This window comes from Camelus ferus, chromosome 10 (genome assembly GCF_009834535.1).
Source record: "Camelus ferus isolate YT-003-E chromosome 10, BCGSAC_Cfer_1.0, whole genome shotgun sequence".
NCBI classification, from domain to species: Eukaryota; Metazoa; Chordata; class Mammalia; order Artiodactyla; family Camelidae; genus Camelus; species Camelus ferus.
This window is the reverse complement of record NC_045705.1, coordinates 30,836,227-30,854,095: the sequence shown is the minus strand read 5'-3', so window position 1 is coordinate 30,854,095 and position 17,869 is coordinate 30,836,227. Positions and strand designations below refer to the sequence as shown.

The window sequence follows — 17,869 nt, the reverse complement described above, 5'->3', positions numbered from 1 at the left end:
GGAGGCGCACGGGGCAGTCAGAGGCCCTGGTCTCCTTGAGTCTCTCCCACACCAGGCCACACGACATCCTATTCCCCACGGGGAAGGATGGCACAGCTGGTCCTCGGAGCACCCTCAAGGTCAGGTTTTCTGCCTCATACTCAGTCTGTCTTAGGTGGAGACACAAAACTCAAGTGCTGGACATACTGTCCACTAGAAGGTTTACTGACAGAGGAAAAGTCACTGAAAGGAACTTGTGGGCAAGGAAGGAAGCTCACTTTGCACTTCAGTCAATGTTTATTACCTCTTACACATCCTGGACTTAAAGCACTCAGAGGCTGTCCATGCCTCCACCATACAACCTTAGGAATCATCTCTACTGACAAGCACAAAGGAGGGCATTACAGCAGACTTAACCAAGGGGGAAAAATGCAACCAACCCGTCTTCTAATCCTGGCTTGGCCCTAGCTCTGCATGAATCTCTTAAAAAACTAATTACACAAATAACACATGGACAATGCTTACTGCACAATGAATTATACAATACAGGTGATACAAACTGAAAGGCAAACGTTCTCCTTCACATCCTCTTCTTGCTCAACATTCTCCCTCAGGTGAATGTATCTGTGCATATGCCTTGAATTATTGTGGGAGACAGAGCATGATGGTTAAGAGCACAGGTCTAAGATCAGACTACCTGGGTTTAGATTCCGGCTGTCCCCAAACTTAGCTGCGTCACCTTAAATGAGTTAATCTGTGTCTACGTTTCCTCATGTGTAAGATGAGGATGGTAATAATAGTAGTAACTTCATGAAGTTACGGTTAGATTAAGTTAATCTGCATAAAATTGTTAGAATAAAGCCAGGCACACAGAAAGTACCCTGGACTTACCTGCTACCAACAACAATATAACTATAAGAAATATAATGATAATTTTATTACGACCACATTGATGATTTTTGAATCTTTCTCTGTCCTCCTGATTTCTGACCTCTCTCTACCTGGATGTCTCACTGGCAGACCTCAAACTCATCATGTCCAAACCTGAACTCCACATCTCCTTCCATGCAGATCCTCCTTCTAAATCTCCTGTTTGAGTAAACAGCATCACCATCCCCCCAGCTGTCCAAGCTAGAAATGAAGGTGTGATGCAAGACTCCTTCCTTTCCCTCTAACTACGCCATCGAGTCCCACCCCTTCTAGCTCAAATACCCTTGGAACACACCTTCCTTCCCCCACTCAAGCCATTAACTCCTACTCTTCCTTCAAGTTTAAGTTCAAAAATCACTTCTAAGGGTTGCCCATGACTCCCAGGCCCTCTGCCATGTATTCCTAGAACACTAGCCCCCCAGACATCTCTCATAAAACTCATTATACTTTATGACACTGTGTTTTTAATGATCTGACACCCCCATGGCTTGTCAACCCTGCAAGAGCAACAGAAACCACTCCCTTATTCACTGCTGCAACTCCAGACCCAGTGGAGTACCTGGCTATAATATGTGCTCCATAAATATTAAGTGAATGAATAAGGAATACACAAGACTACCAGTTTTAATCTACTACTTAAACGTTTACTGGGGTTCAAAAGCCTTAGGAAGAAAAGGGCCAAAGCAGCTGAGTAGGAATTAGAAGCTTGGGTTCTAGCCCCAGCTGAACTCTGTGGTTCTCTCTGTGGGGAAGCTGAAGACCATTCCACACTGCATAACCCTTTAAGAACGCCAGGTAAAGAAGAGGGACAGGTGTTTAGGAGAACACACGGTTTCCAGGCTAGAGAGCTGATGGCAGAAATGGGCCCTGTTTGCCTATGCTGCTGGTGGAGGTGTCAGCTAGTGCAGTCTTTGGGATGGCGACTTGGCAAAATCTGCCAAAGCTGTAAACATACATGTATGAGCTTGATTCAGAAATTTCACACTAAGAGTCTGTCCTACAGAAACTCTCATGCGAGTGTGTGAAGATGTATGCTCAAGGATAATAAAATGTTGTTTAAAGGACCAGCTAAATAAACTATGGCACAGCCATATAACACCTATGCCCTAATGGTTAGGGCACCATTTAAAAAAACAGACAGATTTCTGTAATATGTAGATATAAAGATGTCTGTGACACATTAAGTCAAAAACACCAAATTACATAACAATATTTGTAGTTTGATATCACTTTTTTTAAATGGAGGTACTAGGAACTAAACCCAGGACCTTGTGCACGCTAAGCACACACTCTACCACTGAGCTATTACCCACCACCCCATATGATTTTTATAAACACTAATTCCATGTAATTAAGCTATATTTATACAAATATGCATTTTTAAAATCTGACAGGATTCACACCAAATTCTTTACTAGTGGTTACCTCTGAGACATGGCATTGGAAGGAAGTGAAGGGAAACTTCTACTTTTTACTTTACTTATTTATTTAATTTATTTAAGTGGTTTAAAACTTTTATAGTATATCCTGTTTTACTTTTGTAACTAAAGGCAATAAAGATTTTTTTTTTAAAGTCTTTGCAAACTGCTGATCATGCAGCCAGCAGGCTGTGCTGTGTAAGGCTAAATCTGATCACCTCACGGTAGCCCAGTGCTGACAAAGTGAATGAGGTCCACTTGTTTGGCAGTTCAGGGGGAGCATCTATGAGGTGATGGATCCATCCCACACTCCAGGGGCTTTGTACAGCAGTGACAGTGAGCTCTGTACTGCAATGAAATCTCTGGAGTTACTGTGGTTCAGATGTCCTAAGTTAGCCCTCAGCTCTGAAAGGCACTCAGCCAAATTCTAACACTTGAAGGTGACATGAAAATGACCCTCTTCTCAGCTATATCATCATGTTTGTTTCTGCCTCAGAGCAGAAACTGCGCCCCGTGTTTGATAAACCATCTGTTCAAAAAGCTGTGAATGTGAAAATCAAATTCAACTAAGCCAAAAGGCAACGGAAATACTTGTAAAAACTAATTTCACTACTTTATATAGGATTTGTACTTGGTCCCTAAAATTACTTAGAAAGAGATCTATTTTAGAATTAAAAACACGGAAATGAAGAAAACACAGTCAATTTCCTTTTCAATATTGGAGTAAGAAAGAGTTTTCCAAACTATGACTCAAAATCCGGAAGCCACAAAAGAAAGGGCTAATCAACTATATAAAAGTTAAAAAAATTCTGCATGGCAAAAAACACCATAAGCGAAATCAGAAAACTAATGAGTTTTACAGGGGCTAGAGCAGGCTGCCCACTTCTGAACCTAGGATCACGAGGAGAGAGCCGACCACGTGAGGCAGCAGGAAGTAACAGCACCACCTATTCTTGCCAAACACTGAATCTGAAACTGACCGAACCTCTGGACTGAACTGCTAGTTTGTAAGAAATACAAGTGGTAGAGGAACATGTTAAGCAACACTAAGGAGATGCAATCAGCAAAAAATCTAAAGTGTAAGACTCCCAATTCTTAGATAAACCTGCCCATGTATGAAATGAAGCAGGCACAGCATCATTCAGAGTCGCACTATTAGCAACAGCAAAAATCTGGAAGAAAACCAAGGGTACGTATATACTAACCGGTTAGTAAACTATGGTACAGGCACACAGTGGAATACTATACAGCTGTAAAAAGAAGAAATCTCTCTTTGTACTGATACAGAAGCTCTCCAGAATATATTTAATGAAAAAAGCAAGGTATACATCAGTGGATATGATGTGCTACCTTTATGTAAAAACGTAGAAAAGTAAGAATTTATGTTCATATTTTATTGTTTTTACATAGAAAACCACTGGTAGATACAAAGTGGTTTTAAATAAAAGTGGTTACCTACAGGAAGAAGGGGTGAGGTGGATGGGAAACTGAGTGGAAGGGGATAAGAATGAGAGCAAGGCTTGCCAACATACAGCATTTTATGTTGTTTTGACTTATGGACAGTGTGACTATATCATCTATTCAATCTATATGTAAAAGAAACGATAGGAAATTACCTATTATATTAATTTGTTTGCATAAGAGCCTGACAATTTAATGATTAAATAGATCATGAAGATGAATGAGTTAAGTGGGAAAAAATATTCTGGCATCAGTTCTAGGAGTTCGTTATGACTCTGAAATGTTCCTTTGGGCCTCTAGCATGAACCAGCACCTACCTCCATGAAAAAGATGTCTCCATTTGTGTCTGTCCCCGCATGTACCACAAATGTCTGCTTCTTCATGTGCCGGCTGCCACTGGACCGGATAGAGAGATCACGTCCATTCTGAGGAGAGAGAGATTTTAGGGACATTCAAACATCCCTCTTACAGAGCACTCTGGGCCAAAACACCCCATTCAGCAATTCAATCCATATCAGCTTCCTTAGAGTAGTGCCATCTGCTGGTCACTGGCCGCCATGGATGTGTTCTCAATCTTCTTGGTCTCAGGACTCCTTTACCTTTTAAATTTTATTGATGACCTCCAAGAGTTTATGTTTATGTGAGTTATATTTATAGAAGTTTACCATACTAGAAATTAAAACTGAAAAATTTAAGCATTTATTAATTAATTTTAAAGTAATAAGTAATTCATTAATAATCAATCCATTACATGGTAATATAAATAACATATTTTAACTATATCTCCCAGGACAAAATAAAATTTGAAGAACAGCACTGTTTTATATTTTTGCAAGTCTTTTTAATGTCTGGCTTAATAAAAAATCGCTGTGTTTTCATATCTGTTTCTGTATTCAATCTGTTGTGATATGCTGCTTTGGTTGGAGTATATTAAAGAAAATCTGACCCCACAAATAGGTATCTGGAAAAGAGAGGAGTATTTTACTAGGCTTTCCAGATAAATATTCATATTCTTCTTTGATACTACACCAGAGCCTCAAGAAGTAGCAGTTTCTTAGCAGCAATGTGGAATCTGAAAATGTATCAATCAACATTTTGTACTTTGCTACATTAAAAATCCATTTGCCTGCTTTACATTTTGAGTGGGTCTTTTACCCATCCTTGAATTTGTAACATTACACATCCATCATCTGGAAAATACTGGTTCACCAAGTTATGCAGCTCTTCCAAACGCTGACATGTTTCATTATACAATATAAAAAAAAAAATCACATTAACATCATCATTAACCTCATTAGAAAAGCCTTTAAATACTGAGAATCTTCAAGCTCAAAAGTCTGCCAAATATCCAACTCCAAATCATCCTTTCAAGTAAAAATGATGTCCTATGAACAGAGCTGCAGGTTTATCCTGCAACTCAAATTGTCACAAATTGCTTTTCCTTGAAACGATCACCATACTTTGGTTTGCAGCAGAAATGCTTTATGTATATTCCTCATTTTGTCACATAGAATATTAAAAAGATATATAATCAATGATCAGATTTAATGAAACTGATCATTTTAACTGCCTCATCAAAGACATTCACAAGTGAAACTGGCTTTTTGTTTTATTTTTACCTGACAGTGTGTGGAGGGGGACATGAGCATGGTTTGGCACCACTGTCTTCAATGTGTTAAAGCACCAGTAGTTTTACCCACCTGAGCTTTTGCACCATTAGTGCAAATGTTAACCTGATGAAAAAGACAAATAACGTGTTCATATTATCATGAAAACAGTATTCACCTTGAAGATCCACAAAAGTCTACAGACCACACACATGCTGAAATGGCTGCAATAGGATGGTGTTGGTGCAGAGAATCCTATCACCAAACAGAAGGGCCAAAGCCTCATCTAGAGTCAAAGCCTTATTTTCAGAAAGAGGGATTTTGAAAAATATACAAGCTAAAAAATGACCCATGGGGCAGCCTCTGTGTTAGGCCACAAGGTCCACTCCTGGGAGGCTGACCAGTGCAGTGGAAGGGAGCCGAAGGGATGGCCCAGGTGTGCTCACCAGGTTTGCCAGCTGGTCGAGCACTTCATTGATTTGCTGGCTGTACACAAGCCCAATGTGGGACTTTCCCATCAGGCGCCTCACCTTCTTCCGGATGTCATTCTTATTTACCTGGAAAGCCAAAACAGGATCTTAGTAACTTTCCTACTATCTAAGAGGAGTAGAATTCTAAAACACCACATCACTGAGGCTAGGAGAAAACATTCAACTGTGTGTTCTGCCAAGTCTGGGAAGAAAAACCCTGGCTCTGTCTCCCTTTGACTTCTGCACAAAAGCGGCTCTTAAAGCAGTTCTGATTTAAGTGGATGGGGACTCAAAGGGTCGTATCTTCCCTCCCCTCAACCAGTACCATAACATTCACCCCTAAAGCTCCTGGGGCTCCTCAGAGTGTAATTCCAGACAGTAATGAATTAGAGTAGAAACGTTCTAGACTCAGCTGTTGCCAAGACAACCTCCTAGGCTCAAAGATCACCACCCTTTCCCAATCAGAGTTAACTGGTACCTCCGGAGTTAAAGAGTAGAGTGACCCTTAAACAGAAAATGAAATAAACCAAGAGGGTCTGCAGGGCATTCTCCGCATTTGATGAATGAGTTCCTTCACATTTAGAGAGGCTGGGAGAACGGGAGGAGGAGAAGTCCAGGGGCTCATTCTCAGAACATCCCCCTTCTACCCACCAAGCCCTTTTCAGAGGACACTTCTGTTTGGTAACATAGTTCTTCCACAGCTGTAAAAACCAACTATAACCAAGTCAAACCAGAACTCACCATTACTTTTTAATGGGTAGCTCTTTTACATCTAGGAAAAGGCTATATGATAAAAGACTAGTACTAAAAAATGAATTCTGAGCATCTGTTCTAAGGGTTCAGAACCTACAACTTCAAACAATTTTTTAAAAAATTCATTGTATTCTGTGGGGAGTTCTATAGGCATTCTAAAACTATTTAGCAAAGGAAGCCCGCTCAAAATTCAAAATAGACAAATGGCATGCAACCACTGGTCACCTTCACAACATTCCTTAGCACAGCAGCCTGGCAGCAGCAGATAAACGGATCATGTGTGAGTAGCAGAGAAGCCTCAGACTTTCAACGAGGAAGACAGCCCTAGTAAGACACCCGGACAGCTTCCCAGCCGCCCCAGAATCTGGGCAACAGGAACAAGCCGTGCCGTCCGGCATCAGCAGTAGCTGGGCATAAGCAAACTGGTATTACCTTCATCAGCAGCATGTAGGAGACGAGGTTGTGCAAGAGTGTGGCCAGCAAACGATCTTCATCATCCTCTAGGCGCTTCCGGTCATGCTCTCCCAGGGACAGGTACCTGAGCAGAAGACCAGGACAAGTCAGCCTCTGGGGGGAGAACACAGAATTAACTGGGAAGGGGCTGAATTTGCATTTTCCCAAGGGCTTCTAAGCCTCATACCTGTCTATCATTTCCTGAGGGCCCTGGTCCATACCCATCCCTTCTCTCTCCAACATCACAGCATCTAAGAACGCATCTTCCCAGAACTGCATTTGGTCCCACAAAGTAGAACGCTCTTTGCCTGTGAATAGAGTTTTTTAGGGGCTTATGTAAACACACAAAGAATATGGTTGCCAAAGCAAAATAGAGTGAACTCCAGATAAAAGGGAGTCATTACAAATTCCAGGGCAAAGGAAACATGAGCCTCCCCACCTCAGATCTAACATTCCTGCCACCAGCCCCAGCTGCCTCCAAGTGAGGCCCAGTCCCTCCCAAGGAGGAGGGATGAACACAGCACACAAAGAAAGGTGGTTACTTATAGAAAAGGTCTCCATAGCAGCATCCTCTAACTGGTCCCACATCGATCCTTTGTCCCTTCCTGCCAATTTGTGAGCAGGAAGGACCATGGTAGCAAGAAAAGTAAAAGAAAGGAAGACAGAAAGACAGAAGCTGTTGATTAATACCAAACTCCAGTCTCTCCTAGTTTTCACCCATTGCATTTTCCAGACCCAGTCAGTCTCCTGCTTCAGATATAAAACTGCCCTCTCACATCAGCAATGACATCAGCAAAAAGCCAAGCAGCTGCTTGTTTGGTGCCACCCTCTTCCCCAGCTGAGTCCAGCTTCCTTCCAGTGCAAGGGGCCTTCCCAGTCTGCTTCTCACCTAAGAGTCCTTCGTAGAGATAGACTCGCTGGCTTACATCTTCAGAAGAGCGAACTGGGCTGCCCACCAGCTTCTCCTTAACACTTGGCTTCAAGCTGTGGGCTTTACCCTAGAAAGAAGAGGCAATAGGTCAGCTGCCCAAGGTACCAGTGAACAGGGCAAAGTAAACCAAGCAGCTCATTAAGAGGCTCACACACCAGTCACCATCATTAGCCACACATATTCCAGCAGCCCCGCCTATGCTTCTCTGCTTGCCTCAAGGATTTGACCAGAAGTCAATCTGCTTTCTGTTACTGCCTCCCAAAAAATGCAATCATGTTTTCATTTTTACTTATCTTTACCCTTTAGTCTCTATAAGACTCTTCGGTCTTAATAAAAAATTAGGCAAATTCTCTATAGCAGCATGGTGCAGTAAAAAGAACACTGGGTTTGAAATTAGACTGACCAAGTTTCAGATTCCTGCCTCTTACTGTGCGATCTTAGGTACAAAACTTAGTTCTCTGAGACTCATTTTCCTCACCTGTAAAAGGAAGGTTATAACACCTGCCCCATAGGCCATTCCAGGGATTAAATGAGAAAATACATAAAAGCACTTAATAGCGTCCGGCACATGGCTGGTATTTGATAAATGTTAATTTCTTCTCTCCTACCATCTCTTATAAATATCTTCCCACATAGGTATACCACTAACTTTATCTGCCACTAATTAGATATTATACAGTATTATTATTATATATTATTAGATATTAGATGATTAGATAGATATTAGACAATATTAGACTTTCTATTCAGTCAGAAAAGATTTTCAGCGGGGTAAGAGGTAGTTTTCATGCCCACATCACAACACATGCAACAGCATAAGCAGAGAAGCAACTGATCAAAAGTTATTAGGCAATACCTACTTAGTGTGTCTAAATGCCAGTTTCCTGGTTCACAGCCCAACCCCTTGTTCAATGAACCATATTAACTTAATATAACTTATTTCTTGCTAAAATAGCCTTTTTTGAGCCAAGAAATTTAGGTAACTGCTGTCAGCAACTCAACTGTACAAAGAGCCCTTGCTCAGAAGCACAGGACAAGTCAGAATCTGTCCCAGGAAGGTGGCAGGAAAGGTAGCACACAGATGAATGGCTTCTTGCATGACTGCTACTCCATAACATGGATCTTAACCTCCAGAATGGAAGCACACCAGACGGATTTAAAGTTCTCTTAGTAAAGGCTCTGTTTAGACTCAGGAAGAGTTAAAATCCATTAACTTGAATGGCTCTGCTGACTCTCAATCCTATTCCCTACCTTCACTCTGGGATGTCACCTGCTCTATTAGAAACACATATATAGAAGGTCCTGGGGGTGGGAATGATCACCAGTGTTACATAATTTATTTCATTTAAATTTCATCTTCCATTCTCCCCATAGACCAAAGATGAGGACCTATGAGCTCCTGTAGAGAGTATCCATTCTCATCTCTGCCTAACGAAGTAGCGAGTATATCAGAATGCTTAATGCTGCCTAAAGATGCATGTACACACTGGAGGGCAGCGTGTCTAAAGACAGGGACTGAAGAGAATTAACTTAATTACAACTGATCACTGGCTTATTGTATAACCTAGGGCAAGATCTTTTTTTCTTAAGGCTTTGTTTCCCTCACCTGTCAGAAGAGATCAGTTGTAGCCGAATATACTGAATTGCAAACTTCTTGAGAATGGGAATCATGCCTTATCATCCTTGTTTCTTTAGTATAGAATCTGGCATTTAGTAAATCATTTAGTATTAATGAAGGAGAGCTTCAAATAACTGTTAGGAATACACCAAAATAAAGCAGTGACCAGAATAAAACTAGACTAGCCCATAAAAATAGGTAGGCTGGTACAAAGAGAGATGTAACTGCCCTGACATTGCCACAAAGGCATCACTTTGTTTACTTTAAACACAGGGGTTATTGCCACATAGGAGTCGAAGCCTTCATCTGACTGGGCAGGGAGCCCAACTCATCAATGATTCAGGAGAGAGTTCTAAAAGCCCCAGATCATGGAGTCAAATGACTCTGAAGAAAGCTAATTTAAGAAACATTTTCTTTAAAGCCAAATATATGAGGGTTATCCATTCCTTCCTTCCTCTTTTCCTTCTAATTCCCTCCTAACTTTTCATCCTTTTCTAACCCATCCCCATCCCAATTAAAAAAGTCTTCTTTTGTTAGTAAACGAAGCTTACAAAGATGGCGCTGGTGGCAGAGTTGGTTTCAATTTCACTATCAGACAAAGTGCCCCGAGAGCCCGCCAAGTGGGCGCCGCCCTCACCGCCTGGTCCATCACCTGCGTTGCTGCTCAGGTCACTGTCCGCCCCAAGGGTCTCTCCAGAGCTATTGCTCACCTGGAAAGGAAAAAAGGTAGTAAAGGATACTACCCAGGGATGCGCCCCAGAAATGCCGAGCTGTTAGAGGTCTCTGCTGCCATTAAAAAAGTATTCAACTTCAAAGGTGTGTCAGAGGCCTCTGGAAGTACCTTCTTTACAAGACGAGAAGCCCTGGGTGAAATCTCAGGGTGTGATCCCACGTACAAAGACCTATGACAGTAAACATCTCCACCATGCGAACCAAGCTGACCTGAGACTAAGAACAGCCTCTGAAGGAGAAAGTAGCCCCCTTCTCCAAAGGGGAACCCACATCCCACCCACCAAGATGCCAGCGTGGTGTTCCCCTACCACGGTGCTAACTTCAGAGTCCTGACTTGAGCTTCGGATCATAACAGCTGGACTCACACCGATGACAGAGTCTGGATCAGTCCTCTGAAACAAGACACATTAGGGAGGTGTCCAATCTACTCTGTTTCCCTAAGGAATACTGTATCTTCTTCCTTTTCTCCATTTCCACCCTCCTGTTATCATCCCTAGACAGGTCATGAAAAATTCAGTTTTTTCCTAAATATAAAATATATATGACTTACAAATAAGAAAAATAATGAATGTTAAAGAAATACATGCTCACTACAGAAAATGTATGAAAAAATAAGGAAATAAAAATAAACCACAAATTTACTACCTACATCAATCATTGTTAACTCTTTACCATATTTCCTTTCAGTCTTTTCTCTATACATTTTAAAAATAAAATTTGCATTATACTGTATATAGCTTTGTAAACATTTCCCCACATAACTAAATTCTTTGAAAATAGTCATTTATGGATAATGATATTGTATTACATGGATATTTTACACTTATTTCATCATTCTTTTATTGTTATTGTTTCAAGGTTGTCACTTTGTTTTGTTTTTATCTTAAAGAAGTATTGTGAGAGAGCAAATCTGATGCTTGCAATTCTCAACAAGGTTGTCACAAACCTGGGAACCAGATGTCAGGTTCACACCACTGTCTGCGCTGACCTGGGACTTCTTCTCCTCCGTCTCACCAATGTCAAAGACGGGTTTGATTACTTCAGGCCCTGAGTAGGGGAAGGCTTCTGTTACTCAGCACACAAAGGCTGGAGGCAGGCTGGCAAAGGGAGTGGGACAGCAGCACAGCCTGGCCCCAGACCTGCTCAGCATGTCCCAGTCACCTTTCCAGGGTCTGCCACTCGCTCAGGCCCCACTGGAAGGAGAAGTCCCCAGATGCTTCAAGAACCAAGCAGGAAAAATAAGACCTGGTCTTAAGGGTTCTGTAGCCATCTCAACCTGAGAAAATTCTGAACACATCATCCTAAAACAGAAAAGTTCCACAAACAAATGTCTGAACCACATTCCACTGCACTCAGAGTCAGAGCTTCACTTGTGCCTGAAACCACTGAGGGGTCCCCTTGTCACTTTGCTTCCCAAATAAATGTGTCTGAAGGGGCTAGAAATGGATGTGGCCAGTGAGGTTAAAAAACACCAGCTGTTTCAGTGGACGCTGCCTACCCCTTCCCTGCAACTTCTACATTTAAGATTAAAAACCACCCTCATATTTCCCGTCCACCCACAATGGTATGGCAGAAGGACAGAATGACAGAAAGCAAGAAAGCGTGCCTAGGCAAGCCACCAGAGAGAGTTGGGAAGCTACAGACTCAACACGGAGGGACAGCAACCATCTCTGCCAACTGTGCCCACAGGCCTTCTAATGGGTGAGGGAGATATCAGCCAATGAGGGGCACTGAAATAGGCAAACGTTCTCCCCACCAACTCTGAAGCAATAGAGAACCAAGCTCTAAGGGATTTTACTCAGGGGATGCCCTGATTACAGCCTGATTTGCTACAAGGGGAAGGGGAAAGAAGCAGCCTACAAGCCACATACCTATGAATCACATATCACCTACCTGCTTTCATTTCAAATACCCTTCCAAGAGCAAATTTGGGGTGGGGCTGACAAAGCGAGCCTGCCCCAACTGGGCCTGGGGAGTTGGCAGGTATGGGAGACTTGGGAACGGGAAGGGGCATTTGTTCCTTACTCTGTTTTTCCAAAGCTTTTTGCTTTTTCACTTCCTGGTGCTTGTTCCACAATTCTACCCCAGATGCAATGTAAGCAGGAGAGAAAGACAGAGAGAGTCAGAGGCTGGTCAGACAGACGAAATGGAAACCCACCCACCCAAGCTGATTCAGTCTGAGGCACAGGATTACAAATCAAGAGATAAAAAGAGATCTTCACAGTGGGCAGGGAGGTTAAAAAGCAAGAGATTTAATGCCTTCCCCCAGCTCAAGAACTAAACACTACAAATTCTTAATCCTAACGTCAGTGGGGCATTAAAAATCCTGCAGGGTGTTAGAGCTGAAAGAGCCTTTCTAACCAAGCTCCTTCATTTGGCATGAGGAAACTGGCCCCACAGAGGCTGCAGCACTTGCTCAAGATCACGTAACTTAGGATCAGTTTAAACTTCCACCACACCATGCTCTCTCTGCCAAAGGAGCTGGGCAATGGCAAACTTTAAAGATTCCAGATAAGATAGATGATCAACCTCAAGCAGCCAAAGGGTTTCAGAAGCATGAGCACAAATCTGTTTGATTCACTGGATTGGACAGAGGCCACTCATGCAGGCAGTTAGCATCCCTTCTTGCTGCCACCAAAAATCCCAACTTACCCTCAGAATCAGTGCCTGCCCTACCAAGAGAACCATTCTTAGTCAATCATCTGGAAAAGTGCTTCTGGCAAAGGTGACAGAGAACACTAAATAGTTGAGAATAGCATCTTAGTAGGGGTAAAGAAGAGAGAATACCGATCATAGCAATTCTTTTCCTGGAAGAACTTTAGAATCTACTTGGTCCAATCTCCTCATTTCCCAGATGAGGAGACAGAGACCCTGAAAGGGGAAGCAATTTGCCCAAAGCTGCTTTCCTAGTTAGGGGACGATACAGGACTAAAACTTAAGATCTCCAGACTTGCCAGTCAGTATACTTTCTGGAACATCACATCAAGTAGGAGAAAGGCAGGGTTGACTGGTTCCTCATTACCATTTATGGGAGCAAAAGGCAACTGCTAATGGATGTAGCAAAGAGGCATCAGCTAGCAGGCTATTGCTCAGGGACATAGAACCAGAAAAAGAAAGACGCAATCTAGATGACTCAAGGTCAGGTAGGAATGAGTCAAACAGAGGTGATACCCAGACCGCTCACTAAGGCTCTGCCTTAGTGGGAATGGAGAAACACCAAATGTAAGCAAGCTCTAATCCAGTGCAGTAAAGAAATGTTTAAAGGAAAGCTAACTTAGAAATCTATACCTCGAGGTCCAGGACCCAGGGAAATGGGATTGCTGGACACGTCCCAAAGGAGCAAATTCAAGGACAGTATAATGGTTGGATGGGGCAAAACTGGCTCTAGAGCTCCAGACAATCATAATTTTATAGCTCAAAGATGCACCTATAAAGTTCCTTGTAGCTTCCAGGAGCTCATGTGGCCTCTCCACTATGTGAAGAAATCCAGATGTAAATAAAAGAGAGGGACGTGGAGTACAGCTCAGACTCTGGCACTAAGCCTTACTGGGACCTCTAAGCAAAACTTCCTAAGATGAAGGTGGGGCTACAAATGAAGCGTAAGGGATAGAGAAGTATAAAAAATACCATTAGAAATGGACACAAATCTAACCCCCTCTCTAGAAAGCAAAGCATGGGGAAGAGAAAGGTGGGATTCTGCATGAATTGAAAGGAGGGAGTGATATTTAAGAAGCTGTAACTCCTCCACCACACCAAACACAGTGATACACACCAACAGATGCTACAAAATTCTCTTCCTTTAAACTTCTGGTGTCCAATTCCTTGGGACTCTTTCCTGGAGTACTCGATGCCCGGGGCCCCAGCTGGGGGACTCTCAGCTGTGCCATGGCTTTCGCGTCCCCCCGCCCAGCCAGGCCAGGGTCCTTGCCAACTGGTGTGTTTATGCTCTCTGTTGGACTCCTCTTCCGCTTGTCTGGTTCTGGGGAAAGGATCAAACACAGAGGTCAAAAAGAGACGGTGAGTGAGAATCAAGGTGCAGAAATGAGGTGGGAGAAGCAAGGATATAGAAAGATGTGGAAGGAAAGAAGTGTGAGGAAAGAAAAGTTGACATCGTCTTTTTCATGACAGAAAAATACCCACCACAAACATGCACTAGGAAATAAAATCCCAGGGCCCAGTGGGAAGCAGCCTGGCCCTGGGAAACTTGTCAAGGGGACAAGTTCATTCTTTTCAGAGAAGAGTGGGAGAGCTCTTCTTGGAGAAGCGTTCGGTATGCTGCCTCCCTGCTCCTACCTTTACTATAGTAGTGGGTCTGGGCGATCTCCAGAAGCCCAAAGATGCTGGCCATGCCTCCCAGACCTGCGTGGGCATAGGACTGCTCCAGACTGAGGACCGTGCACTTGAGCAGGTCTAACATGCCCTTGTATACCTTCCGACTGATCTCCTGCAACAATAACCCGGGGCTGGAATTGGTACCGCTGCCTCTGGCATCCACCTCCCTCTTCCCAGTTGATTCCAACTCCCAGCCCCCAGCACTGACCACATCTGGGATGATGTCCTGCCGGGCATCGTCCTCTGACTGCACCGTGCGGTTCAGCTTGCTCAGGACAAAGACTCGCAGCTGCTCGCTCTCCAGCAGCCGTCGCACCTTCTTCATGTTGAGCCAGCCAACTCCCTGGCCATCCAGCACGCTGTGCACCACCTCCTTCAGGAACTGCTGGTTCTCACTAGGGGGGCCACACACCACTTCTGTGGTCATCAGCTCCTTTGCAGAGCATCCCCCCTTTCACCAGACTACAGATTTGCCTCCAGGGGCAAAATGCAAAGCCAAGTCTCCAAACATCCAAGTCCACTCCACCCCCTGCCTCTCCAGATAGCCTGGTTTGCTCAGTTACCCACCACTGCTGTCACACTCTCCTCAACACCATGAGCAATTACTGCTGCATAGGGGTTGAGTCAGAATGGAAACAGATTTCATCTACCCAACAGAGAGCTTCCCTCTCATTTTTGAACATCCCTAACGTTCGGTGCAGGAATCACTACCTCTAGCTGAGAACTTTTAAAACAACTCTGCCGTTTATTACCTGGAATTGCTGGATCGACCCTGAGGTGATGGAGGCTCTCTTTTCACTGTTGGGCTGTGTTTAATGACAGATGACTTCTGGTCGACTAAGGCCCTTCTGTTTCCTAGAGCCAGGAAGGCAGAAGGAGAGACATCACTATTGTAGTCCAGCAGCTAGTGTCAGCTCAGCTCTCGGCAGCCATGTTCCACACCCATTCCCCAGAAGGGCTGGGTGAGGGTGACCCTGGGGCATCACACATAGGCAGAAACCAGCCATGGCAATGTGGAGGAAGTGGGGGTGGAGCCTCAGGCCACTCCACATGCATCAGCAGCATGCCCCATGGGCAAGCACAGGAGTCACGGGGGACAGGGCAGGGCAGGCCACTTGTGTGATACGCTTGCTCCATGAGGAGGATGGCCCTCAGGCAGGCACAGAAGATGCTAAGAAAAAAACAGATCATGCATAGCTCACGGGCAAGACCCACCTTCACCACTCCCGGGGCCGGCTTCAGTAACAATCTCCATTAGAGTATTTAGCCCAAATACTGGGACACAAAATACAAAATTAGTAGGTGCACCATGACATCACAACCCCTGTACCCCTCAGTGGAGCTGTAAGTCAGATAACCTGAGCACTCTCCCAAAGCTTAGTGCACATAACCTTTGGTTCTTAGTCACCTCAGAGCTGGAAGCCAAGTGACCAGCCAAGACAACCAAGGCTCTAGGAAAGACCATCCTTAAAACTATGGCCTCTCAAACCAGAGGCAGGGTAAATGACACAAGGAGCCTTGAGGTACTAAACAGGCACATGCATGAAAGAGGGACCAGTGGTTTTCATGAAACATCTAGCACAGGGGTCCAGAGGGCCTGCAGGTGTGCAGAGGGGAGAGACCCATCTTGTAGATGCTGTCATGGGAAGTGGGCTGGGGTGTGAGGATGGGAGCTGGATGGGAGTGATAAGTGCAGCAAATGAAGGGAAGCATCAGCATGCAATGAAAGCATTTCAATTGCTCTCCCCTTCAACTGGATCATAGGAAAGCCAGCGATACCAACACCTTTCCATCCCTAAGCTACCGAGTCATGTGTATCGACACCACAGTGTTGGAGCTCCCTACACCACTAGCCGTGATGTCTTCCTGGCCATCTATCCTATGTTCCCGTCCCCACCAAAGAACATTCCTTTGATTCCCACAGTTTTAATCACTGGGAAGAAAGGTCAGTTAAAAAATACAGAAAGCTGCTTCTCACTGTACTTTCTACTGTGATTAAATATTTCAGCACAAAATCCAGAGTAAACAAATAAAAGTCAGAGTAAATTCAGAAGAGCCCTTCAAACTGTCAGAGATCACAAGTGAAAATTAAATAAGGGCTTAATTGTCCCTAGAAGCCAACCAATGCTACCAGGCCCACTCATAGGCCTTACATTGACATGAAGCCAAAATAAGAGGCTTCTTGACTGTATAAACACTGCCAGGCTCTTCACGCCATGCCCTGGTGAGCCAGTTCTTGGGATGGAGGGTGTCCTAAGTTCATGCAGTAGGAACCTGGCACATGACTGGTGGCAGCTGATGAGCCCTATATTAATTATGTTCCTCTGACCGAGGTCCCCCCAGAAGCAGCAGTAATCCCCCAGCTGTCAATATCCTAAGTGATGTAACAGGGCCTTCTCTTTAGCTACAGAAGACAGTTTCCATCAGGAAACCAGCAAGAGCCCCAGATGTGCAGTGAAAGCCATGAGAAGCGACGTGAGAGGCAACAGCCGGACCAAATGACCCAGCACACACAGGACTCCTGACGAGCACCCGCAGGCCTGAAATACTGCCCAGAGACGCCTGACCTGGCAAAAGGAGGGCCGTAATTACCTTTCAGACTGGGGAAGGGGGTGGTCTTCTCTCGGGCACCTTTGGCAGGCAGGGTGAGGTTTGAAAGACTGAAGCTTGTGCTGTGATTCCGATAGAGGCTGCCTGTCAAGGGGAGGGAGTGAGAGCAGTGAGCTGGGGGGATGAAGAATCAGAGCGTTATACTCCCATGACCGTATCGTCATCTTCACCTTCCTCCTTGTCAAACAGAATCCCAGCACCTCTGCTCTAGCCCGGAAAGGACCAAGTCTAACTGAGGGCAAACAGAAGAGCCACTGCCAGGATTGCTCAGAACCCACTGACAACATTCTCTGACTGCCTCCCATGATAACCTCCAAGTCCATCCTCTACTGCTGACCCAGCATGAATGCTGGCATTTAATGCGCTTCCGGTCTGAAGCTGGTGCTGTCCCCCATTCCAGCTTCTGAAAAAGCTCACCATCATAATTATTCCGCTTGTTGGTTTTCTCTGGTCCCTAAGTCTGTCTTCAGTCTTTAACTGACACCACCCCTCACATCTGGTAATAATCTCTATGTACAAGTCAACGTCACATAGATTTCAAGGTGTGTTAGTAAAAAAGTCCTTCCCTAGGCAAA

At 44.1% G+C, this 17,869-nt stretch overlaps 1 protein-coding gene across 39 annotated transcripts in view; it reads right to left on the bottom strand.

The window, feature by feature from the left end:
* The window catches only part of MADD (MAP kinase activating death domain), a 37,669-nt gene that overhangs the window by 7,292 nt on the left and 12,508 nt on the right, over window positions 1–17,869 (bottom strand). For 10 of the 39 annotated variants that reach the window (XR_004323182.1, XM_032488566.1, XM_032488576.1 and 7 more), the window contains exons 15-29: window positions 17,277–17,378; window positions 15,900–15,959; window positions 15,437–15,539; window positions 14,893–15,079; window positions 14,646–14,796; window positions 14,125–14,331; window positions 11,299–11,399; window positions 10,661–10,744; window positions 10,172–10,330; window positions 7,961–8,069; window positions 7,614–7,676; window positions 7,259–7,379; window positions 7,051–7,156; window positions 5,842–5,952; window positions 4,106–4,213 (exon numbers count right to left, since the gene is read on the bottom strand). Coding sequence is in view for 38 of the 39 variants with exons in the window: in XM_032488566.1 (XP_032344457.1) it covers window positions 4,106–4,213; window positions 5,842–5,952; window positions 7,051–7,156; window positions 7,259–7,379; window positions 7,614–7,676; window positions 7,961–8,069; window positions 10,172–10,330; window positions 10,661–10,744; window positions 11,299–11,399; window positions 14,125–14,331; window positions 14,646–14,796; window positions 14,893–15,079; window positions 15,437–15,539; window positions 15,900–15,959; window positions 17,277–17,378 (1,772 nt within the window). In the remaining variant the exon portion in view is untranslated. Of the gene's footprint in view, window positions 1–4,105; window positions 4,214–5,841; window positions 5,953–7,050; window positions 7,157–7,258; window positions 7,380–7,613; window positions 7,677–7,960; window positions 8,070–10,171; window positions 10,331–10,660; window positions 10,745–11,298; window positions 11,400–12,377; window positions 12,432–14,124; window positions 14,332–14,645; window positions 14,797–14,892; window positions 15,080–15,436; window positions 15,540–15,899; window positions 15,960–17,276; window positions 17,379–17,869 lie in introns of all 39 variants that reach the window. The other 29 variants (XM_032488591.1, XM_032488600.1, XM_032488569.1 and 26 more) reach the window with 11 other exon arrangements.